The following is a 24,848-nucleotide window of genomic DNA, read 5'->3' as shown; positions in this document are numbered from 1 at the left end:
TGTATTCTTTGCCGGCAGTTAGTTTTCAGTTTTGAGGAAAGATTCCCCAAGTTAATGGGGCTATCCCTACTCCTGCTAAATATACTATTATTTTTATAGCAAATAGTATTTTTTTTTTTCCTTCAGATGGTCGTATCTTATTTAAGGAAAATTATTTTCAGGTACTTTTCTTAGACCTGTAATTTATTTGGCTGAGGTTGCAATTGCTGCATCTTTCTGGTTGGATACTTTAAGATCAAGTATCTGATTATGATTTGTTTAGCATTGTTAAAAGGACAAATTCTACTTTTTGAAGTTCAGACTAAGTGCTATTGCATTGTCTTGTTATCTTGCATTTGTTGATTATGCAAGTCCAGTGTGTTGTCTGATCCTTTAACTTGATTAACATGCTAATAATTTCATTTGTGTTGTCATTTTATTAAATATTTTCGCAAATGAGGTTTAATCTATGTCTTTAGCTATTTTAGCTAGAAGAACTTTGTGATTTCAATCTTGGAATGCTAATTTGATTTCTAAAATCCATATTTCTTTTTTTCCAAGATATTCAATTATTTGGTTCATAATTGGATTCAATTATTTAATTGTTACTATGGGCTTCAAGATTGAGTTCTAAGACTAAAACTTTAAGCTTATATTAGTTTTCTGTTCTTACTAAGGAACGGAATACTGAATTCTTCCCCAAGTAACATGGTTATAATTGGAAGTTTTTTTCTTCATTCAATTAAGCCTTTTAAAAGTTCAAAGTCAACTCCCTAAATTTGCATGTAGGTGCGATTCTTATTCCAGCTTGGCTGGTAAGGGGCAGGTTAAGACTTTTTTGAAATTTGTTTGGTTCTATTCGGTCCAAACTTCTTAAACTTTGGGTACAGAATAAGTTTCAGAGTAAAACCGTCTGTGAGGAGTCTTTTTTTTTTTTTTTTTTCTCGATCATATTCCAGTAAGACTAACACTTTCCTGAAGTGTGTCTCAGACCTGGAGTTTTCTGGGGTATTTATTCCAGTTTCATTTTAGGAACTGGGTTTTTGGGGTTTTATTCAAGACTATTCATTGTTCCAAAGATAGAAAATCTTTTTTGAACTGTCATATATTTGTACCATCTTTTAGAATGGTGTTTATATGGTCTTTTCGGCCTTTTTGGTCAGTGATGGCATTATTTGTCTACAATAGATGCATATCTTCATTTTCTGTTTTCATTCAGATTATTTTTATTTTCTGAGATTTTCTTTTTTTGACAAGCATTACCAATTTGTTGCTTTTCCTTCTGGTCTAGCGACAGCTCTAAGAATCTTTTCTAGGTTCTCAGTGTTCCTTATTTGGACGGTATCATGGTACTGGCTCAGTCTTTTCGTTCTGCGGAATCTCATACGATTCAACTTTGTTGTTTCTTCAAGACATGGTTAGAGGATCTTTTTATCAAAAGTTCCTTGTTTCCTCACACAAGGGTCACCTTTTTTAGGTTTCCAGATAGATTGTGTCAATGTTTTTGTCTCTAACAGACAAGTGACAAGTTTATTGGGTTCCGTTTGTCGGAACCTTCAGTCTCTATTATTTCCTTCAGTTGCTATATATGCATGGAAGTTTTAGGTTTCATGGCTGCAGCATTGGATTCGATTCCCTTTGCTCATTTCATAGGAAACCTTTCCAGTTTTTTATGCTGAATAATGGTGCAGGGATTCTAGGATTTCACTTTTTATATCTTTGAATCCTAATGTTTAACTATCTTTGATTCGGTGGTTAAGATCACCATCATTTAGTTCTACAGGTCTCTTCGGTTCTTTTAACCTGGACCATGATCTCTACAGATGCAAGTCTTTTAGGTTGGGAGGCTGTCTGAGGATCTCTGTCAGCACTAGGGGTTTGGAAATCTCAGGAGGCGAGATTACCATTTGATATTTTGGAACTCCGTGCATTCTCAGAGTTCTTCAGTTTGGTTTCTTTTTGAAGAAGACGTTTTTTCAGACAGACAATGTCACCACTGTGGCGTATGTCAATCAGGGTGGGACTATCAGTCTTTAGGCTGTGACAGAAGTTTCTCGGATATTTGCTTGGGCTAAATCCAGTTCCTATCTAATTTCTGTGGTCTTTTTCCCAGGTATAGACAATTGGGATAAGGTGGTTTTTGCTGTCCTCATTTCAATTTTTACCTAAAGTTGTGAATTCTAACAACATTAGTAGAGGGATTATTGTCCTTTCCTTGTGTCCTAATCCTAAAACTTCTTTGGTAAGATTCTTACATTCTTTGGATGTGGTAAGAGTTTTGAAATATTATGTTGAAGCTACTCAGATTTCAGACAGACTTCTAGTCTATTTGTTATCTTTTCTGGTTTTAGGAAGGTCAGAAGGCTTCTGCCTTTTCTTTGGCTTCTTGGTTAAAGCTTTTGATTCATCATGCTTATTTGGAGTCTGGTTAATCCCCGCCTCTGAGGATTACCGCTCATTTTACTAGGTCAATTTCTATTTCCTGGACTTTTAAGAATGAAGCTTCTGTTGTTCAGATTTGCAAAGCAATGACTTGGTCTTCTTTGCATATTTTTACTAAATTCTACCATTTTGATTTTTTTTCTTCTTCAGAAGCAGTTTTTGGTAGAATAGTACTTCAGGCAGCTGTTTCAGTTTGATTCTTCTGCTTATATTTCTGTTTTTTTCATTATAAAAATTGAAACTTTTGTTTGGGTAGTGGATTAATTTTTTCAGCGGAATTGGCTGTCTTTATTTTATCCCTCCCTCTCTAGTGACTCTTTCCTGGAAGTTCCTCATCTTGGGTATCTGCTATCCCATACGTCACTAGCTCATGGACTCTTGCTAATTACATGAAAGAAAACATAATTTATGTAAGAACTTACCTGATAAATTCATTTCTTTCATATTAGCAAGAGTCCATGAGGCCCACCCTTTTTGTGGTAGTTATGATTTTTTTGTATAAAGCACAATTATTCCAATTCCTTTTTTTTGATGCTTTTGCTCCTTTCTTATCACCCCACTTCTTGGCTATTCGTTAAACTGAATTGTGGGTGTGGTGAGGGGTGTATTTATAGGCAGTTTAAGGTTTGGGAAACTTTGCCCCTCCTGGTAGGAATGTATATCCCATACGTCACTAGCTCATGGACTCTTGCTAATATGAAAGAAATGAATTTATCAGGTAAGTTATTACATAAATTATGTTTTTGTTCCTTTTTCCATTTCCCTTCGGTCGAATGACTGGTTTGTGGGAAGGGGAGTGATACTTAACAGCTTGGCTGTGGTGCTCTTTGCCTCCTCCTGCTGGCTAGGAGTGATATTTCCACTAGTAATTTGAGGACGTTGTGGATTCATCATATATCCGGAAATAAATTTATCAGGTAAGCATAAATTTTGTTTTCTTTTGCATTTTAGATGGTTGTAAAAACATTCATGGATATGGATCAAGACTCCGAAGAAGAAAAAGAGCATTATTTAAATCTTGCTTTGCATCTGGCCTCTGATTTTTTTCTTAAACACCCTGATAAAGATGTTCGCTTGCTAGTAGCCTGCTGCCTTGCAGATATTTTCAGGATATATGCCCCTGAGGCTCCATATACCTCTCCAGATAAACTAAAGGTAAGTTAACACCACCACAGGGTGTTTTTGAAGAATTGCATCCAGATTAATCCAGATTAATCTTGTCAGCTATGCAAAACTAGGGAATGGGTAAAGAAGGCATTATCTATCTTTTTAAACAAACATTTTGGAGTAGACTGTCCCTTTAAACAAGTAATTTCTATCATGAATGTTGAAAGATCAGCAATGTGCAGTTTTCATGTTCGCAACACACCCATAGAGACAGATAGGTATGTGGCTGATGGGGATACATGAAACAGTTCTATTTGTAAACAGGCCCCCTCAAGAATAAAAATAATTGTTTCAGCATAGAAATTAAAAATAAATAATTGGAATACATGTTGTGCTCTGTAGGTTGCTGAAACCCCCCCCCTCAAAAAAAAAAAAGCACTAACATATATTTTAAATAAACAGTAGGTATTTGTATATTTTTTGGAGTTGTCTGCTTTCTTTAAAGGGATATGAAAACAATTTATTTTGTGATTCAGACAGAACATACCATTTTTAAAAAGTTTTATATTTAGTTCTATTATCAAATTCGCTTAATTCTGATGATGATCGGTGTTAGAGATACCTAAGTAGGCATCTGGAGCACTACATAGCAGGAAATAGTGCTGCCATCTAGTGCTCATGCAAATGGAGAGCATTCTTGCAAAACTGCTGACATATAGTGCTCCAGAAATGGGCCAGCTTCTAAGCATACATCCCTGCTTGTCAACAAAAGATATGAGAACGAAGAACAATTAATGATAAAGGTAAATTAGAAAGTTGTTTAAAATTACATGCCCTATCTGAATCAAAAAATAAATGTTTTTGGTTTCTTATCCCTTTTAATAAATGGTAAAATATTTCTGTTTGTATACTTTTACTGTCTGTCTAAGCAAGACTTATTTTCTTTTGTCAGGATATATTTATGTTTATTACAAGGCAATTGAAGGGTCTTGAAGATACAAAGAGTCCACAGTTCAACAGATATTTCTATTTGCTTGAGGTAAGAAAACTAAAGCATTGTTATCTGACCTAGTTAACCTAGCATCTGACTTTTCGCCATATCTGGTGGCTCATTTCTCTCTTATCTGTAGTTCCTATGTGTAGATCCTTGGTCTGTATGAAGCTTTAGCACTTGCTTTGTTTATGGAGTTATTTTGATGGTTTCTTTTTTTTTTTTTTTTTTTAAATGTTTATACTTGCATTATAATTTCAAATGTTTCTAATTCTGGATTGCAGTGACCAGTTATTTAACTTAGAGTTTAACTTGTGGTTGGTGGTGTTGGTATTTTACTTTCCTCTTGTTGCACCTTTCAACAAATACAGCCCTTCTCTTCCCTCACATTTTCTTCCTTTGAAGCACACATTATTCGTTTATTTTATCCCCTCTATACGTGTTGCAGTTATATACCGCCCATCCTGGCTCCCCAACTCACTTTGCTGCCTAGCTTCCTTATTTCATTATTTCTTTCTTAAGACATGGTGAGTCCACGGATCATCAATTACTGTTGGGAATCTCACTCCTGGCCAGCAGGAGGAGGCAAAGAGCACAACAGCAAAGCTCTTAAGTATCACTTCCCGTCCCACAATCCCCAGTCATTCTATTTACCTTCAGTGCAAGGAGGCGGTGAAGTTATAGGTGTCTGTATAAGATTCTTCTATCAAGATATTTTTTATTTTGAAGCCAGAGCAGGCTTGCTCTGATCTTCCATCACAAGCTGGGTTTAGCTGTACTCCACGTTGGTCTCTTCAGTAGGGCTGTAGTAGAAACATAGAAACATAGATATTGACGGTAGATAAGAGCCATAGGCCCAGCAAGTCTGCCCGACCTTACCTAACAGTATAAACTTATCTAGTTCGTAGGATAGCCCTATGCTTGTCCCATGCATTTTTAAAGTCCCCCACAGTGTTTGTTGCTACTACCTCTTGAGGAAGTTTATTCCATAAATCAATCACTCTTTCTGTAAAGAAGTGCTTCCTCAAATTACTCCTGAATCTACTACCCTTTAGCTTGAGCTCATGACCCCTTGTTCTTGAATTTTCCATTTTATGTAAAATACCCACAGCCTCAGTTTTACTAAACCCTTTAATGTACTTGAAAGTTGCTATCATATCACCTCTTTCCCTTCTCTCCTCTAAGCTATACATATTTAGGTCATTGAGCCTATCCTGGTAAGTTTTTATTTTTTAGACCATGTACCATTTTGGTAGCCCTCCTTTGCACAGATTCAAGTTTGTTGATATCCTTCTGAAGATATGGCCTCCAGAACTGCACACAATTCTCAAGATGAGGCCTAACTAATGATCTATAAAGTGGCATAAGAACCTTACTATTTCTGCTGCAAATACCTCTACCAATACATCCAAGCATTCTGCTAGCCTTACTCGCTGCATTACTACATTGTTTACTAAGTTTTAAATCATCTGAAATAATAATTCCCAAGTCCTGTTCCTCGTCTGTAACAGTAAAGTGTCATTGAGTCTGTAATTAACATTTGTATTTTTTTTCCCTAAATGCATTATTTTACACTTTGCTGTGTTAAACTTTAGATCCCAGTCGTTTGTCCAATCCTCCAATTGTTGTATATCACTTCTCATTTTGTCTACCCCCCCCTGGAACATCCACTCTGTTGCAAATTTTTGTATCATCTGCAAGACATACTTTCCCCTGTAGCCCTTTGCTGATATCGCAGATAAATATGTTAAATAAAACAGGCCCCAGAACTGACCCCTGAGGAACACCACTAGTAACAGCCCCCTCTGCTGAATGAACTCCATTTACTAAGACTCTTTGTTTTCTGTCCTTAAGCCAGCATTCCACCCAGTTCACAATTTTTGAATCTAGACCAAGGAGATATAGTTTGTGAATAAGTTTATTGTGTGGGACGGTGTCAAATGCTTTGCTGAAATCTAGATATGCTACATCAACTGCTCCTCCCTTGTCTAATACTTTTGTTACATAATCAAAGAAGTCAATTAGATTAGTCTGACATGATCTCCCTGAAGTAAAACCATGCTGATTTTGGTCCTCTAAATTGTTTGTCTTTATGTAAGTCATAATTCTTTCTTTTAAGAGGCTTTCCATTAATTTCCCTACTACTGAAGTTAAACTAACTGGCCTGTAGTTGCCAGATTCTTCTCTACTGCCCTTTTTATGAAGAGGTATTACATTTGCTATTCTCCAATCATCTGGGACAGCTCCTGTTAATAGTGACTGATTAAACAGATCAGTTAATGGGACAGTTAGCACTGATCGAAGTTCTTTTAAAACCCTTGGATGAATATTATCAGGACCCACTGCCTTTGTAACATTTATTTTTGATAATGCTAACAAAACCTCATCCTCTGTAAAAAGATTACTGTTAAGCTTGTTTCTAGTAGCTTTTAAGCAGTCAGGAACTTGTGGGGTGGGCCTCACTATGTTTTCCTGACAAGTTGCTGCCCTCAACCAGAATGCCAGAGTAGGCTTACTCTGTTCCTTCTTCTATCCTAGGTCTTTGTGAGGAGTGGCTTCCTCACCTGCATCTCTGACTGTCCGAGAGGAGGACATCTCACCTGTAAGTGCCATTTTAGTGTTTGAAAGAAATCCTGGCACTTTATGATTATTCTGCATTATTATGCGGCTTAGTTATCCTGAGTTCAGGATACCCGAGACAGGTTACAGGTTACTGCTTTGGTAGCCAGGATATTAAGTCCTTGGAGAATGTACGATTTACTGTTTGTTATAAATACTTATTTTTATTTTATTGGTGGCTGTGTTTCGTCTGCTTTGGTGAGCAGTCGTTTTTGCTTAGAGGTGATTTTGTTTTTTGGCAACTGAATCTGCCATTCCATTACTCTTTTGCAGTCCGTATATCGGATGTCACGAGGGGCGGAGCTCCTCCTTTGAACGCAAGGTGCACTTTAATTTCCATGTGTTTTCCATAGAGGGATAGTGTTTTCTGTGGGTATTATGTTGCTAGAGTGGTTAACAGAGAGCCTTAAGTAAGAGAGGTGTTTCTTGTTATCTCCGGTTTGTCAAACTAATGTGCTGTTGCTGGTTGTATTAACAAGTTAAAGGGACAGTACAAGATTTAAAAAACTTTTTTTCTTTTACAAGATATGACGAGTCCACGGATTTCATCCTGTTAGCAGGAGGATAAATCCCACAAGGAAGTGGCAAAGAGCACCACAGCATTCTCTTTGCCTGTGTTAGTAATAGGAAGAGGTAAAGTGAGGTGTTAGTTTCGATTCTTCAATCAAGAAGTTTTTTTTATTTTAAAATGGTGCCACTGAGTACTATTTTCCTCAGGGAGAAATAGTCAGTCTGGATTCCCAAGAGGAATGGAGACGTTAATTTTTTCTGCCCTGATGTTGATGATCTTAGCAAACGTTATCTAAGATCCATTCTGGTTCCCACAGAGCTTCTGAAGGTAGTGTATGAAAAATCTTCAGTGTGGAGAACGGTGTCATGCTACAAGCAGCATTGAGGTATGTTCAGTCCTTTACTTCTGGGGAGACTTGATATATCAGAACAGGCTGACATTATTCCCTACCGGGGAAGGGGTAATCAGTAGGCACTGTTTTATGGTGGAACTTGAATTACCTTGTTTTATATTGATGCTATAATTTTATATGTGAGTCAATATGGGCTAGACACTGGGAGATGCGGTTGTGGTCTAAGGACTGTCCTATTATTTGTTTATAATTGGCCTGAGAAGGATGGCTGTTTATTGCAATCGTTAAGTTTTACTGTACTCATGGTTAGGGGGCCACATGGCTTTTCACTGTGCTGGGGATAGACATTTTATTGGGCGGGGCCTAATTCGCGTGCTCGGGGCTTAGACTGTTTAAAAATGTGTTATATCTAATAAAGGTGCTATAAAATGTTACATAGGATTTTCTAACAAGCCGTGCAGTGCTATTTAGCTAATTTGAGATTATTAGGATATTTTTTATTGCTGCAAAAATCGTTTTTGTGAGATGCAGAAAAATTGTTGCGCTTTTATTGTTTAAGGTGCAGTACACTTTTCTTGAAATTTTTTTTGAGTTTGTATTTTGACTTCAGAGGTCAATAAATAAGGTTAAGAACGACTATTATTGCTATTGCTAGTCTGTTTAACATGTCTGAACTTGTCAGACAGAGCAGGAGCGAGCTGCACTGTGTATAATGGGAATATTAGGTTTCTCCAACATAGGTGTGTCCGGTCCACGGCGTCATCCTTACTTGTGGGATATTCTCTTCCCCAACAGGAAATGGCAAAGAGCCCAGCAAAGCTGGTCACATGATCCCTCCTAGGCTCCGCCTACCCCAGTCATTCTCTTTGCCGTTGTACAGGCAACATCTCCACGGAGATGGCTTAGAGTTTTTTAGTGTTTAACTGTAGTTTTTATTATTCAATCAAGAGTTTGTTATTTTAAAATAGTGCTGGTATGTACTATTTACTCAGAACAGAAAAGAGATGAAGATTTCTGTTTGTATGAGGAAAATGATTTTAGCACCGTAACTAAAATCCATGGCTGTTCCACACAGGACTGTTGAGAGCAATTAACTTCAGTTGGGGGAACAGTGTGCAGTCTCTTGCTGCTTGAGGTATGACACATTCTAACAAGACGATGTAATGCTGGAAGCTGTCATTTTTCCCTATGGGATCCGGTAAGCCATGTTTATTACGATGGTAAATAAGGGCTTCATAAGGGCTTACTAAGATTGTAGACTTTTCTGGGCTAAATCGATTCATTTTTAAAAACATATTTAGCCTTGAGGAATCATTTTATCTGGGTATATTGATATTATAATATCGGCAGGCACTGTATTAGACACCTTATTTCTCTGGGGCTTTCCCAAAGCATAAGCAGAGCCTCATTTTCGCGCCGGTGTGGCGCACTTGTTTTTGAGAGGCTTGGCATGCAGTCGCATGTGAGAGGAGCTCTGATACTTAGAAAAGGCTTTCTGAAGGCGTCATTTGGTATCGTATTCCCCTTTGGGTTTGGTTGGGTCTCAGCAAAGCAGATACCAGGGACTGTAAAGGGGTTAAAGTGTTAAAACGGCTCCGGTTCCGTTATTTTAAGGGTTAAAGCTTCCAAATTTGGTGTGCAATACTTTTAAGGCTTTAAGACACTGTGGTGAAAATTTGGTGAATTTTGTACAATTCCTTCATGTTTTTTCGCAATTGCAGTAATAAAGTGTGTTCAGTTTAAAATTTAAAGTGACAGTAACGGTTTTATTTTAAAACGTTTTTTGTACTTTATTATCAAGTTTATGCCTGTTTAACATGTCTGAACTACCAGATAGACTGTGTTCTGAATGTGGGGAAGCCAGAATTCCTGTTCATTTAAATAAATGTGATTTATGTGATAATGACAATGATGCCCAAGATGATTCCTCAAGTGAGGGGAGTAAGCATGGTACTGCATCATTCCCTCCTTCGTCTACACGAGTCTTGCCCACTCAGGAGGCCCCTAGTACATCTAGCGCGCCAATACTCCTTACTATGCAACAATTAACGGCTGTAATGGATAATTCTGTCAAAAACATTTTAGCCAAAATGAACCCTTGTCAGCGTAAGCGTGGCTGCTCTGTTTTAGTTACTGAAGAGCATGACGACGCTGATATTAATATCTCTGAAGGGCCCCTAACCCAATCTGAGGGGGCCAGGGAGGTTTTGTCTGAGGGAGAAATTACTGATTCAGGGAACATTTCTCAACAGGCTGAACCTGATGTAATTGCATTTAAATTTAAGTTGGAACATCTCCGCATTCTGCTTAAGGAGGTATTATCCACTCTGGATGATTGTGAAAAGTTGGTCATCCCAGAGAAACTATGTAAAATGGACAAGTTCCTAGAGGTGCCGGAGCTCCCAGAAGCTTTTCCTATACCCAAGCGGGTGGCGGACATTGTTAATAAAGAATGGGAAAGGCCCGGTATTCCTTCTTGGGAACAATTATAGACTCCTTAGAAATGAGGATCTTTCTAACAGAGGCCAGAAAAACAAAACTTCTAGACTCTTGTCGGATACTTCATTCCGTTCCTCTTCCTTCCATAGCTCAGTGCATGGAAGTGATCGGGTTGATGGTAGCGGCGATGGACATAGTTCCTTTTGCGCGCATTCATCTAAGACCATTACAACTGTGCATGCTCAGTCAGTGGAATGGGGACTATACAGACTTGTCTCCGAAGATACAAGTAAATCAGAGGACCAGAGACTCACTCCGTTGGTGGCTGTCCCTGGACAATCTGTCTCAAGGGATGACGTTCCGCAGACCAGAGTGGGTCATTGTCACGACCGACGCCAGTCTGATGGGCTGGGGCGCGGTCTGGGGATCCCTGAAAGCTCAGGGTCTTTGGTCTCGGGAAGAATCTCTTCTACCGATAAATATTCTGGAACTGAGAGCGATATTCAATGCTCTCAAGGCCTGGCCTCGGCTAGCGAGGACCAAGTTCATACGGTTTCAATCAGACAACATGACAACTGTTGCGTACATCAACCATCAGGGGGGAACAAGGAGTTCCCTAGCGATGGAAGAAGTGACCAAAATCATTCTATGGGCGGAGTCTCACTCCTGCCACCTGTCTGCTATCCACATCCCAGGAGTGGAAAATTGGGAAGCGGATTTTCTGAGTCGTCAGACATTGCATCCGGGGGAGTGGGAACTCCATCCGGAAATCTTTGCCCAAGTCACTCACCTGTGGGGCATTCCAGACATGGATCTGATGGCCTCTCGTCAGAACTTCAAAGTTCCTTGCTACGGGGCCAGATCCAGGGATCCCAAGGCGGCTCTAGTGGATGCACTAGTAGCACCTTGGACCTTCAAACTAGCTTATGTGTTCCCGCCATTTCCTCTCATCCCCAGGCTGGTAGCCAGGATCAATCAGGAGAGGGCGTCGGTGATCTTGATAGCTCCTGCGTGGCCACGCAGGACTTGGTATGCAGATCTGGTGAATATGTCATCGGCTCCACCTTGGAAGCTACCTTTGAGACGAGACCTTCTTGTTCAGGGTCCGTTCGAACATCCGAATCTGGTTTCACTCCAGCTGACTGCTTGGAGATTGAACGCTTGATTTTATCGAAGCGAGGATTCTCAGATTCTGTTATCGATACTCTTGTTCAGGCCAGAAAGCCTGTAACTAGAAAGATTTACCACAAAATTTGGAAAAAATATATCTGTTGGTGTGAATCTAAAGGATTCCCTTGGGACAAGGTTAAGATTCCTAGGATTCTATCCTTCCTTCAAGAAGGATTGGAAAAAGGATTATCTGCAAGTTCCCTGAAGGGACAGATTTCTGCCTTGTCGGTATTACTTCACAAAAAGCTGGCAGCTGTGCCAGATGTTCAAGCCTTTGTTCAGGCTCTGGTTAGAATCAAGCCTGTTTACAAACCTTTGACTCCTCCTTGGAGTCTCAATTTAGTTCTTTCAGTTCTTCAGGGGGTTCCGTTTGAACCCTTACATTCCGTTGATATTAAGTTATTATCTTGGAAAGTTTTGTTTTTAGTTGCGATTTCTTCTGCTAGAAGAGTCTCAGAATTATCTGCTCTGCAGTGTTCTCCTCCTTATCTGGTGTTCCATGCAGATAAGGTGGTTTTACGTACTAAACCTGGTTTTCTTCCAAAAGTTGTTTCTAACAAAAACATTAACCAGGAGATTATCGTACCTTCTCTGTGTCCGAAACCAGTTTCAAAGAAGGAACGTTTGTTGCACAATTTGGATGTTGTTCGCGCTCTAAAATTCTATTTGGATGCTACAAAGGATTTTAGACAAACATCTTCCTTGTTTGTTGTTTATTCAGGTAAAAGGAGAGGTCAAAAAGCAACTTCTACCTCTCTCTCTTTTTGGATTAAAAGCATCATCAGATTGGCTTACGAGACTGCCGGACGGCAGCCTCCCGAAAGAATCACAGCTCATTCCACTAGGGCTGTGGCTTCCACATGGGCCTTCAAGAACGAGGCTTCTGTTGATCAGATATGTAGGGCAGCGACTTGGTCTTCACTGCACACTTTTACCAAATTTTACAAGTTTGATACTTTTGCTTCTTCTGAGGCTATTTTTGGGAGAAAGGTTTTGCAAGCCGTGGTGCCTTCCATTTAGGTGACCTGATTTGCTCCCTCCCTTCATCCGTGTCCTAAAGCTTTGGTATTGGTTCCCACAAGTAAGGATGACGCCGTGGACCGGACACACCTATGTTGGAGAAAACAGAATTTATGTTTACCTGATAAATTTCTTTCTCCAACGGTGTGTCCGGTCCACGGCCCGCCCTGGTTTTTTAATCAGGTTTGATAATTTATTTTCTTTAACTACAGTCACCACGGTACCATATGGTTTCTCCTATGCAAATATTCCTCCTTAACGTCGGTCGAATGACTGGGGTAGGCGGAGCCTAGGAGGGATCATGTGACCAGCTTTGCTGGGCTCTTTGCCATTTCCTGTTGGGGAAGAGAATATCCCACAAGTAAGGATGACGCCGTGGACCGGACACACCGTTGGAGAAAGAAATTTATCAGGTAAACATAAATTCTGTTTTTATAAAGATAAGGCTAATATAATGTTATATAATTCTGCACTATGTGCAGAATTATATAACGACATTTTTGAGGTTTACTGTCCCTTTAACTTGAATAGATTAAAGCAATCTAGAGTTTCTAACTTATAGTACAGCAGTACTGCTATTTACCTGTGTGAATCTACAGTTAGCGGTGGGCGTAATAATTGCACCTCTATAACTACCAGTTAAAAGTTATTCTAGCACAAGACTGGAATTAACTCTGAGTGCCCATTGTCTCACTGTGGAAAATACCAACTCGTTATTCACCTGGATACCCTTGTAAATAATTTTATTGTGTTGCGCCGCCTCCTTGCTACCTCAGGGCTATAAACATTGGCATATAAAACCTTTAATTTTATTTCCTATTAGGTTCCTCTTCTGATACGAACAGTACCGTTTCTCAGGCAGAATGCCTAAGTATATGCACCAACAGTAAATCTAATACTATAATCACCAGCTCAATCATTTGCCCTACTCTCGCTATATATTTAGCATAATTATTATCCCTACCTACTTTATGCAATTTGATGACATTAGAAGTGACCTAGATATCCAATGTTGTTTAAATATATATTGTAGCATTTTGGTCACTTGTATCCCAGTAGTGGCACAGTGTTAACTATGTTACTATATAACACTTTTTACTACTTATTAACGTTAATAGGAGTAACATATAAACCTGCTTATGTGTGATGTTTATGGGCATGTGGATGGAATTTTTGAGGCCTTTGGAAGTGATGCAGCCTTTTGCACACCTTGTGTTTGGGTGTGGTTATGTTCCATTCCCCATTTCCGCATTCCTGACCGTGTGACGAAGGAGATATTCTAGTTCGCAGGGGTTGGTCATAGGAGGTGGTGAGTGTCCCAGCCATTGTGGGTGTCAGGTGCCGTTATTTTCATAACGGCTTGTTTCAGATTCAGTTACGGAGGATTCTGATACCAAGACTATTTCGATTTCAGATTCTGATTCTGGTGACAAATCCAGATTGGCCTCGTTGACCCATGTCGACCAGTTTTATTCCGTATGCCATTTCAGAGCGCTTTGTTCCTCGGGCTCGTGGAATCAAGGGACTGCTGAGCCATCCGCCACTGGGGGTCCTGTCCTCAGAGTCAAGTCTCTTCCTAATTCATTCTTCTACACATGCGGGTAACCTAGTTGCTGATTCCTACATGCAGGGTGGCGTGTTCCCCCCCTGGAGGTTGCAGCACGTCTTCGCTTCCACATAATGTTCGCGATTGTTCGTCTGCAGAGTCCAGGCGTTTATTTGAGAATGTGCTTGTTCCCTATTGCTCCGGGCCTTCCGCCTTGGAGAGGGCCTCTACAGTTCCCCATGGTTGTAACTGTCCCTGAGTGTTGTGCCTTTCGTTACAGGATTGCACGCCTTCGCGTGTTGCTCAGACATTTTTTTCGGTTATTGAATTACCCTATCGTTACCAGATACAGGGATTTTCAGTCTGCTAATTCGAATGGTGCACCTCATTAGACATGTGGGGTTGGGGTAATCTGATTGTCATTTTTTTTTTTAGATTTTTCCCAGTTTTTGAAAGATAGGTCTCCGTTTGGCTGGTCCTGTGGGTAGGCCTGTGTCTTTCTGGGCATTAACCTCTGGGTTGCCTTATATTTTATTTATATCCAATGGGATGTCGTCTTTGATTTTTTTTCTTTCTGGAACCTTCTGGGATTGATACTCTTTATTACTTTTTCGAAGTTGTTTTGGACATTAGTCCTATGTTAAAAATGTATGTTTTCTGTTTTTCCCCCTATGAGGGAGAAATGATGCAGCTTGCCTGTTAGGACCCTAGGTGCAGGCTGGTCCTGTTGGGTTCGTTTGGTCTTGCTGCTGTTCAGACACGTGGCGCTGTTCTGCTTGGCTGCTTCTGTAGAAGCACCAAGTGCTCAGGTTATCATTGTTTTCCATGTTTAACTAAGCTTTCAAAAGGACCTGTGGGTCCGTGAGGCGGGAAGGATTGTTGCAGACCTTTATAGCCTTCAGTCATGGATGGCTGGGCAGGGGAGTTTCCCGCTGCGGCACTCTGACATCTGATTTCATCAGAACCTAGAGCCTCCCCCATGTGGTGGAGGGTTGGAGGGCTTAATGCCCCTTACCGCAGTTGAGCGGTTTGGCCTTCATTTTTAGGCCTCTGGATTTGTCCTTTTGGGCTTGATCCAACAGCTTGTACAGGATAGCTGTCTAGCATGCAGAAGGTTTGCAGTTTGAAACCAGTTGCCGCTCTTCACACCTTGCAGGTGTACGCGTAAGCTGTCTATAGTGTATCTAGATGCAGCTCTTACGTGTACTGTCTGTCTGAGTTATGAGAAACCTTTTGGGTGTTCTTCCATTGTCTGCGGGAAAGTTGGATCTCCTTTTAGGGATCTGTGTTTCAGGGTGATGGTTGTTCCCTGCGGGGACTTTGTTTAGCTCTGGGTTTTCCGGAGCTGGGTAGGCTTAGTGCCTTTTCTCTTCCTTGTGTCCTCTGCTTGTGCGGATGTGATAAGGAGACTAGTCCTGCTAGTAGGATTTTTTTGACCTCGAGGTATCCCTTGGTTGTCCTGAGGCTATGAGAAGTATCTTCATGAGACTCATAGCCTTGCTCCTTGGAGTGTTGGACTTCAGAAAGGGGTGGTTCCTTCCTTTGGTCGGGGCTTTCGAGTTCTTCTCGCTATCCGGATTCTCTGGATTTGCATCAATATCCCTTGTGTCTGGCTTTTTGGCCAGTTGTGGTGTTTAGTTCTAGGGTAAGGTTTGCCTGAACTATTAGGTGCCTGGACCTATTTTTCTCCCTGAGACTTCCGGTTACTGAAGCTTCACTTGGCCTTTTCCTGATCCAGTCTTGGGTGGTTTTGGAATCTTGGATCTCAGGGCTGGTTGGGGTGTTCCATGGTTGTGGGAACTTGGGCTATGTCCTTGTTCCATCTACCTGACCTGGTCATGGTTGGCCAGGTTTTCCGAGTATTTTTTACTCTTTGCCACAAGTGTTGCCCATGTCATCTAGTGGTTAGCTATGTGGCTTGCGCCTCAAGGGTTGTTGGTTCATACCAAGCTGCTGGCGTTGGATGTCCAATTTCTGATGCGCCTTAGGGTTGCATTCCCCTGGTTAGCTTGCCAGTGTTCTCGTGGATTCCCTGCTCTGCAGGCGGATGGGTTGGCTTTGCCTCTGCTTGGCAAGCTACTTGTAGAGAATTTTTCTTCCCATTAGCCGGTGGCTTCGGGCCTTGAGGAGTTGTGGCCCTTCCGGCATCATCTCTTTTCTTTAGGGGATATTCTCCTCCCTATGGAGATGGAGTCCTTGCTTGGGGCTTCTCCTGGCTGGGAGGCGGAAAGGTGGGATTGTTTCCCCCGGGGCCTTGCTGGCTCCAAGTCAGACTTGTTGGGCCTTTATTTTGATAGATCCTAAGGTCTATGGCCTTGTCTGTTTTCAGAGTCGGGTTATACTTGTACTCTGTGGGGATGGCTGTGCTATCCTTACGCTCGTTCCTGTACCTGTTTTCGTATTCTTTTTTTCCCCTGTCTTGGATCCCTTATCCTGGGTTGGTCCAGCTGGGTGTGGATCTGCAGGTCAGGATGGCCGAGCAGTGTAAGGGGAACACAAACCTCAATCGAGGCCCCCCGGGTTGCAGTATCCTCTGGATGTGTGAGCTTGTTAAGTCTATCCTGTTAGCTCAATCTGCTAAGGTATAGATTTTCCTTTCAACTTGCTCCGTTGATTTCAGGAGAGGGTTTACTCTTCCTTTTGTTTCTGTGGGTATACTCTCCTTCTCGGGGGGCCTCGATTGAGGTTTGTGTTCCCCTTTTTTAGGGACCTGTGTGTAGGTCCGGCGACTTAGGTTGCTTGGCGTGTGCCCTCTGTCCAGTGGTTGCTTTTGCGGTCTGTTTCTTGCTTGACTGCTTCTTCCTCGCAAGTATCCTCTGTGTTGTCCTGTTATGGATTCCGTGTTCTCAAACTTGGGGTTGTTCACCTGGCTGTATTACACACTTTTTCATGGTCGAATGCCTTGGTATTTTATGGTGAGAAACTGGGAGGACTTTTCCTCTTCAGTTCCATTCCGTGCTTGCAGGATGTTGGAGAGACGTCTTTTCTGTCTCTGTGCCCGGTCTTATCTCGGGTTTCACTTGGTATAGGTGTGGCCTCCTTTCCCTGTTTTGGTCCCTTTGGGTTTCTGTGAGCTGGGCTCACTCTTGGAGGTGGTCTTTTTTGTACAAGGGGACATTTCGGTTTCCTTGGTTCTCCTTTGCCTTGTCCCCTTGGGGGTTTTGGCTGGTATCCCCTTCATTTGTGGGGGGTGAGTGGTGGGGGACCGTTTGTTGGGGGACGGTGTCTCCTGGAGGACTATTGGCTCAGTCGAGTCAGTTTGCGGTCTCTAGTTTGGCTTCTGGACTAACTGCGAGTCAGTGTCATTGATGCTTTTCCTCTTAAAATGTTCTCGGCTTCGGACAAAGCTTTTTTTTTTTTTTTTTTTTTTAATTGGGTAGAGGTTCAGGCCTGGTGCTCTCTGTATGGGCCGGGCCGCCTTTTGTACCCTCCCGTCTTGACATTCAGTGTCCTCTAAAGGTTGGGTATTGTTTTCCCAAAAGTAATGAATGCAGATGTGGACTTTATTCATTTAAGAAGAAAAAATTAAATTATGCTTACCTGATAATTTCCTTTTCTTCTGATGGAAGTCCACAGCTCGCCACCCGTAATTTTATGTGGGGCGTCCTTATATTCTTCTGGCACCTTTTACCCTGATATTTATTTTGCTGTTCCTTGTTCCTCGGCAGAACGACTGGGGTATGAGGGGAGTGGGAGGAGTATTTGAGCCTTTGGCTGTGTTGTCTTTGCCGCCTCCTGGTGGCCAGGTTCTTATTTCCCCAAAAGTAATGAATGCAGCTGTGGACTCTTTCCATCAGAAGGAAAGGAAATTATCAGGTAAGCATTATTTGTTTTCTTGGGGTTACAGAATAGTTTCTTTTTTAAGACACAATGAGTCCACTGATAATCTTAATTACTAATGGGATATTCACCTCCTGGTCAGCAGGAGGAGGCAAAGAGCACTACAGCAGAGCTGTTAAATAGCTCCTCCCTTCCCTCCCACCCCAGTCATTCTCTTTGCCTACGTTAGTGATAGGAAGAGGTAAAGTGAGGTGTTAGATTAGATTCTTCAATCAAGAGTTTATTTTTTTTTTAATTTTTTTTTTTATTTTCAAAAAGCTTTATTGAACATCAAACAGAAGTTACATATGATAATAAAGGTAGATTCAAAATAACAAAACCATGTGTTCACAGTTGCAGATCAAGTAGCAATATAATAGGTTCACAAATAAACTGCTCTAAAGAAAAATAAGGATACTTCGAATATAAAATTAGTATGCATAGAGGACATCTTGTCCTTCAACTTTTCTAATTCGTTGAATCAAGGGGAAGGAAGGGGGGGGGGAGGTATAATGACCCTCAATAGTCTAGAATGTAAGTCACGTCTATACGCTATAGAATTAAGCCCAATCAGAAGTCAAATTATTAGGTCTCCAACCTGTGTCATAGCCCTCTTTCTAGTCTGCCCAAATTAGTTCAAACAGGTCTCAGTTATTAAGTTTATAGAATATATCTCTTTCCATGGTGTATATATACATGGAGTTGCAAATTATGGACCAGTTAGGTGGGGATTCCTTTTTCCATGCCCAGGCTATAGCGTTTTTAATTGTCATGAAGAGGTAGATACAGATGTATTAATTGTGCTTCGGTAATGTATGGACCCCTATGTGTAATAAGGCTATGGACGGTGAATTGGGGAGATGAATACCTAAGTTAGTCAGGGCAGAGAAACATCAATGCCATAGGGGCTGAATTACAGGGCACTCCCACCAAGGGCTAGATTTATCAAGCCCCTACAGCAGCAAGTTCTCACAAGAACTTGCTCGCCGTGATTTATCAAGCAGCGGTCACCAGACCGCTGCTTCCCTAAGCCCTTTGCCACCTCTAAGGTGGCGAAATTCAATCTCCTCGGTCGAGTCCGACCGAGGTGATTGACAGCTCCTGCCCGCGGGCAGGGGGCGGGATTGCACGCGAGCGCAAATTTGCGCTCGTGTGCAATGTTGATTACCTACGGGTAATTTCGCCTCGCCACAGGCGAGCTGAGGCGTACAGGGGCGCGTATACGTGCCCCTGTACGCCTCAGCTGTGATAAATCTAGCCTCAAATATGTAATGTGCTGCCTCTCTGGCCACAGCCTCTCCAACATTCAGGTGATGCACTCGGAAACATCTTCGCCAATCTAGTAGAAACATAATACCAATGGGATAAGAGTTTGTAATAGGTTTCATATAATGTTGTACAGTGTGTCACTTTCTGTGTGAGATCAAAGGTGCGTTCCCAGACGTGAGTGGGTACTGGCGTATCTAGTAAAGACTCCCAGCGCATTAAATGAGCTGGAGTTTCGGCAAAATTGGGTTCCTCCAAGTAAAGTATAATGGAAGGAGGGGAGTGGAAAACTAGCCCACTCACCGAGGCAGTGGGTGCTGAGTAGAGGGCTTTGATTGAGTCTACTATTGCACTAGGGAACTAGAAACGTTCGAGTAACTCCCATAAATACTGCCACCTCACCCGGTCGAAAGCCTTTTCAGCGTCGAGAGAGATAACAGATAGAGGCTTATTAAAGGGACACTGAACCCAATTTTTTTCTTTTGTAATTCAGAAAGAGCATGCAATTTTAAGCAACTTTCTAATTTTGCTCCTATTATCATTTTCTCCAACATAGGTGTGTCCGGTCCACGGCGTCATCCTTACTTGTGGGATATTCTCTTCCCCAACAGGAAATGGCAAAGAGCCCAGCAAAGCTGGTCACATGATCCCTCCTAGGCTCCGCCTACCCTAGTCATTCTCTTTGCCGTTGTACAGGCAACATCTCCACGGAGATGGCTTAGAGTTTTTTAGTGTTTAACTGTAGTTTTTATTATTCAATCAAGAGTTTGTTATTTTAAAATAGTGCTGGTATGTACTATTTACTCAGAAACAGAAAAGAGATGAAGATTTCTGTTTGTATGAGGAAAATGATTTTAGCACCGTAACTAAAATCCATGGCTGTTCCACACAGGACTGTTGAGAGCAATTAACTTCAGTTGGGGGAACAGTGTGCAGTCTCTTACTGCTTGAGGTATGACACATTCTAACAAGACGATGTAATGCTGGAAGCTGTCATTTTCCCTATGGGATCCGGTAAGCCATTTTTATTAAGATAGTAAATAAGGGCTTCACAAGGGCTTATTAAGACTGTAGACTTTTTCTGGGCTAAATCGATTCATTATTAACACATATTTAGCCTTGAGGAATCATTTATTCTGGGTATTTTGATATGATTATATCGGCAGGCACTGTTTTTGACACCTTATTCTTTAGGGGCTTTCCCTAATCATAGTCAGAGCCTCATTTTCGCGCCGGTATGGCGCACTTGTTTTTGAGGACAGCATGGCATGCAGCTGCATGTGTGTGGAGCTCTGATACATAGAAAAGTCTTTCTGAAGGCATCATTTGGTATCGTATTCCCCTTTGGGCTTGGTTGGGTCTCAGCAAAGCAGATTCCAGGGACTGTAAAGGGGTTAAATATAAAAACGGCTCCGGTTCCGTTATTTTAAGGGTTAAAGCTTCCAAATTTGGTGTGCAATACTTTTAAGGCTTTAAGACACTGTGGTGAAATTTTGGTGAATTTTGAACAATTCCTTCATACTTTTTCGCAATTGCAGTAATAAAGTGTGTTTAGTTTAAAATTTAAAGTGACAGTAACGGTTTTATTTTAAAACGTTTTTTGTGCTTTGTTATCAAGTTTATGCCTGTTTAACATGTCTGAACTACCAGATAGATTGTGTTCTGACTGTGGGGAAACCAAGGTTCCTTCTCATTTAACTATATGTATTTTATGTCATAAAAAAAAAAAAAAAAAAAAATTTAGTAAAAATGATGCCCAAGATGATTCCTCAAGTGAGGGGAGTAAGCATGGTACTGCATCATCCCCTACTTCGTCTACACCAGTCTTGCCCATACAGGAGGCCCCTAGTACATCTAGGGCGCCAATACTCCTTACTATGCAACATTTAACGGCTGTAATGGATAATTCTATCAAAAACATTTTAGCCAATATGCCCACTTATCAGCGAAAGCGCGACTGCTCTGTTTTAGAAAATTCTGTAGAGCATGAGAACGCTGTTGATATGGTTTCTGAAGGGCCCCTACACCAGTCTGAGGGGGCCAGGGAGGTTTTGTCTGAGGGAGAAATTTCAGATTCAGGAAACATTTCTCAACAAGCTGAACCTGATGTGATTAATTTTAAATTTAAGTTGGAACATCTCCGCGCTCTGCTTAAGGAGGTGTTATCCAATTTGGATGATTGTGATTATCTGGTCATTCCAGAACCACTATGTAAAATGGAAAAGTTCTTAGAGGCCCCGGGGCCCCCCGAAGCTTTTCCTATATCCAAGCGGGTGGCGTACATTGTTAGTAAAGAATGGGACAGGCCCGGTATACCTTTAGTACCTCCCCCCATATTTATAAAATTGTTTTCCTATAGTCGACCCCAGAAAGGACTGATGGCAGACAGTCCCCAAGGTCGAGGGGGCGGTTTCTACTCTACACAAGCGCGCCACTATACCCATAGAAGATAGTTGTGCTTTCCAAGATCCTATGGATAAAAAATTAGAAGGTCTGCTAAAGATGTTTGTTCAGCAAGGTTCCCTTCTACAACCAATTGCATGCATTGTCCCTGTCACTGCAGCCGCGTGTTTCTAGTTTGATGAGCTAGGAAAGGCGATTATTAGTAATTCTTCTTCTTATGAGGAGATTATGGACAGAATTCGTGCTCTTAAATTGGCTAATTCTTTCACCCTAGACGCCACCTTGCAATTGGCTAGGTTAGCGGCGAAAAAATTCTGGGTTTGCTATTGTGGCGCAGAGCGCTTTGGTTAAAATCTTGGGCAGCGGATGCGTCTTCCAAGAACAAATTGCTTGACATTCCTTTCAAGGGGAAAACACTCTTTGGCCCTGACTTGAAAGAGATTATCTCTGATATCACTGGGGGCAAGGGCCACGCCCTTCCTCAGGATAGGTCTTTTCAAGACCAAAAATAAACCTAAGTTTCGTCCCTTTCGCAGAAACGGATCAGCCCCAAGGGCTACGTCCTCTAAGCAGGAAGGTAATACTTCTCAAGCCAATCCAGCCTGGAGACCTATGCAAGGCTGGAACAAAGGAAAGCAGGCCAGGAAACCTGCCACTGCTACCAAGACAGCATGAAATGCGGGCCCCCGATCCGGGACCGGATCTGGTGGGGGGCAGACTCTCTCTCTTCGCTCAGGCTGGGGCAAGAGATGTTCTGGATCCTTGGGCGCTAGAAATAGTCTCCCAAGGTTATTCTCTGGAGTTCAAGGGGCTTCCTCCAAGGGGGAGGTTCCACAGGTCTCAGTTGTCTTCAGACCACATAAGAAGACAGGCATTCTTACATTGGGTAGAAGACCTGCTAAAAATGGGAGTGATTCATCCTGTTCCATTAGGAGAACAAGGGATGGGGTTCTACTCCAATCTGTTCATAGTTCCCAAAAAAGAGGGAACGTTCAGACCAATCTTAGATCTCAAGATCTTGAACAAGTTTCTCAAGGTTCCATCGTTCAAGATGGAAACCATTCGAACACTTCTTCCTTCCATCCAGGAAGGTCAATTCATGACCAAGGTGGATTTCAAGGATGCGTATCTACATATTCCTATCCACAAGGAACATCATCTGTTCCTAAGGTTTGCATTCCTGGACAAGCATTTCCAGTTCGTGGCGTTTTCTTTCGGATTAGCCACTGCTCCTAGGATTTTCTCATAGGTACTAGGGTCCCTTCTGGCGGTGCTAAGACCAAGGGGCATTGCTGTAGTACCTTACTTGGACGACATTCTGATTCGAGCGTCGTCCCTTCCTCAAGTAAAGGCTCACACGGACATTGTCCTGGCTTTTCTCAGATCTCACGGATGGAAAGTGAACGTGGAAAAGAGTTCTCTATCTCCGTCAACGAGGGTTCCCTTCTTGGGAACTATAATAGACTCCTTAGAAATGAGGATTTTTCTGACAGAAGCCAGAAAAACAAAACTTCTAGACTCTTGTCGGATACTTCATTCCGTTCCTCTTCCTTCCATAGCGCAGTGCATGGAAGTGATAGGTTTGATGGTAGCGGCAATGGACATAGTTCCTTTTGTGCGCATTCATCTAAGACCATTACAACTGTTCATGCTCAGTCAGTGGAATGGGGACTATTCAGACTTGTCTCCGAAGATACAAGTAAATCAGAGGACCAGAGACTCATTCCGTTGGTGGCTGTCCCTGGACAACCTGTCACAAGGGATGACCTTCCGCAGACCAGAGTGGGTCATTGTCACGACCGACGCCAGTCTGATGGGCTGGGGCGCGGTCTGGGGATCCCTGAAAGCTCAGGGTCTTTGGTCTCGGGTAGAATCTCTTCTACCGATAAATATTCTGGAACTGAGAGCGATATTCAATGCTCTCAAAGCTTGGCCTCAGCTAGCGAGGGCCAAGTTCATACATCAACCATCAGGAGGGAACAAGGAGTTCCCTAGCGATGGAAGAAGTGACCAAAATCATTCTATGGGCGGAGTCTCACTCCTGCCACCTGTCTGCTATCCACATCCCAGGAGTGGAAAATTGGGAAGCGGATTTTCTGAGTCGTCAGACATTGCATCCGGGGGAGTGGGAACTCCATCCGGAAATCTTTGCCCAAGTCACTCAACCGTGGGGCATTCCAGACATGGATCTGATGGCCTCTCGTCAGAACTTCAGAGTTCCTTACTACGGGTACAGATCCAGGGATCCCAAGGCGGCTCTAGTGGATGCACTAGTAGCACCTTGGACCTTCAAACTAGCTTATGTGTTCCCGCCGTTTCCTCTCATCCCCAGGCTGGTAGCCAGGATCAATCAGGAGAGGGCGTCGGTGATTTTGATAGCTCCTGCGTGGCCACGCAGGACTTGGTATGCAGATCTGGTGAATATGTCATCGGCTCCACCATGGAAGCTACCTTTGAGACGAGACCTTCTTGTTCTAGGTCCGTTCGACCCACTCCAGCTGACTGCTTGGAGATTGAACGCTTGATCTTATCAAAGCGAGGGTTCTCAGATTCTGTTATTAATACTCTTGTTCAGGCCTGAAAGCCTGTAACCAGAAAAATTACCACATAATTTGGTATATCTGTTGGTGTAAATCTGCAGGATTCCCTTGGGACAAGGTTAAGATTCCTAAGAGTCTATCCTTCCTTCGAGAAGGATTGGAAAAAGGATTATCTGCAAGTTCCTTGATGGGACAGATTTCTGCCTTGTCTGTGTTACTTCACAAAAAGCTGGCAGCTGTGCCAGATGTTCTAGCCTTTGTTCAGGCTCTGGTTAGAATCAAGCCTGTTTACAAAATTTTGACTCCTCCTCGGAGTCTCAACCTAGTTCTTTCAGTTCTTCAGGGGGTTCCGTTTGAACCCTTACATTCCGTTGATATTAAGTTATTATCTTGGAAAGTTTTGTTTTTGGTTGCAATTTCTTCTGCTAGAAGAGTTTCAGAATTATCTGCTCTGCAGTGTTCTTCTCCTTATCTGGAGTTCCATGCAGATAAGGTGGTTTTGCGTACTAAACCTGGTTTTCTTCCAAAAGTTGTTTCTAACAAAAACATTAACCAGGAGATAGTTGTGCCTTCTTTGTGTCCTAATCCAGTTTCAAAGAAGGAACGTTTGTTGCACAACTTGGATGTAGTTCGTGCTCTCAAAT

The 24,848-nt window shown here is 42.0% G+C and overlaps 1 protein-coding gene across 1 annotated transcript in view; it reads left to right on the top strand.

Moving 5' to 3' along the window:
• PDS5B (PDS5 cohesin associated factor B) overlaps positions 1-24,848 on the top strand; it is an 890,287-nt gene that overhangs the window by 100,031 nt on the left and 765,408 nt on the right. The window contains exons 3-4 of the mRNA XM_053708457.1: positions 3,373-3,576; positions 4,481-4,567. Coding sequence (XP_053564432.1) covers positions 3,373-3,576; positions 4,481-4,567 — 291 coding nt within the window. The remainder of the gene's footprint in view (positions 1-3,372; positions 3,577-4,480; positions 4,568-24,848) is intronic.

The sequence above is a fragment of the Bombina bombina genome, chromosome 3 (assembly GCF_027579735.1).
Source record: "Bombina bombina isolate aBomBom1 chromosome 3, aBomBom1.pri, whole genome shotgun sequence".
Classification (NCBI taxonomy): domain Eukaryota; kingdom Metazoa; phylum Chordata; class Amphibia; order Anura; family Bombinatoridae; genus Bombina; species Bombina bombina.
Note: the sequence above shows the minus strand (reverse complement) of the source record. Positions and strands in the feature narration are given on the sequence as shown.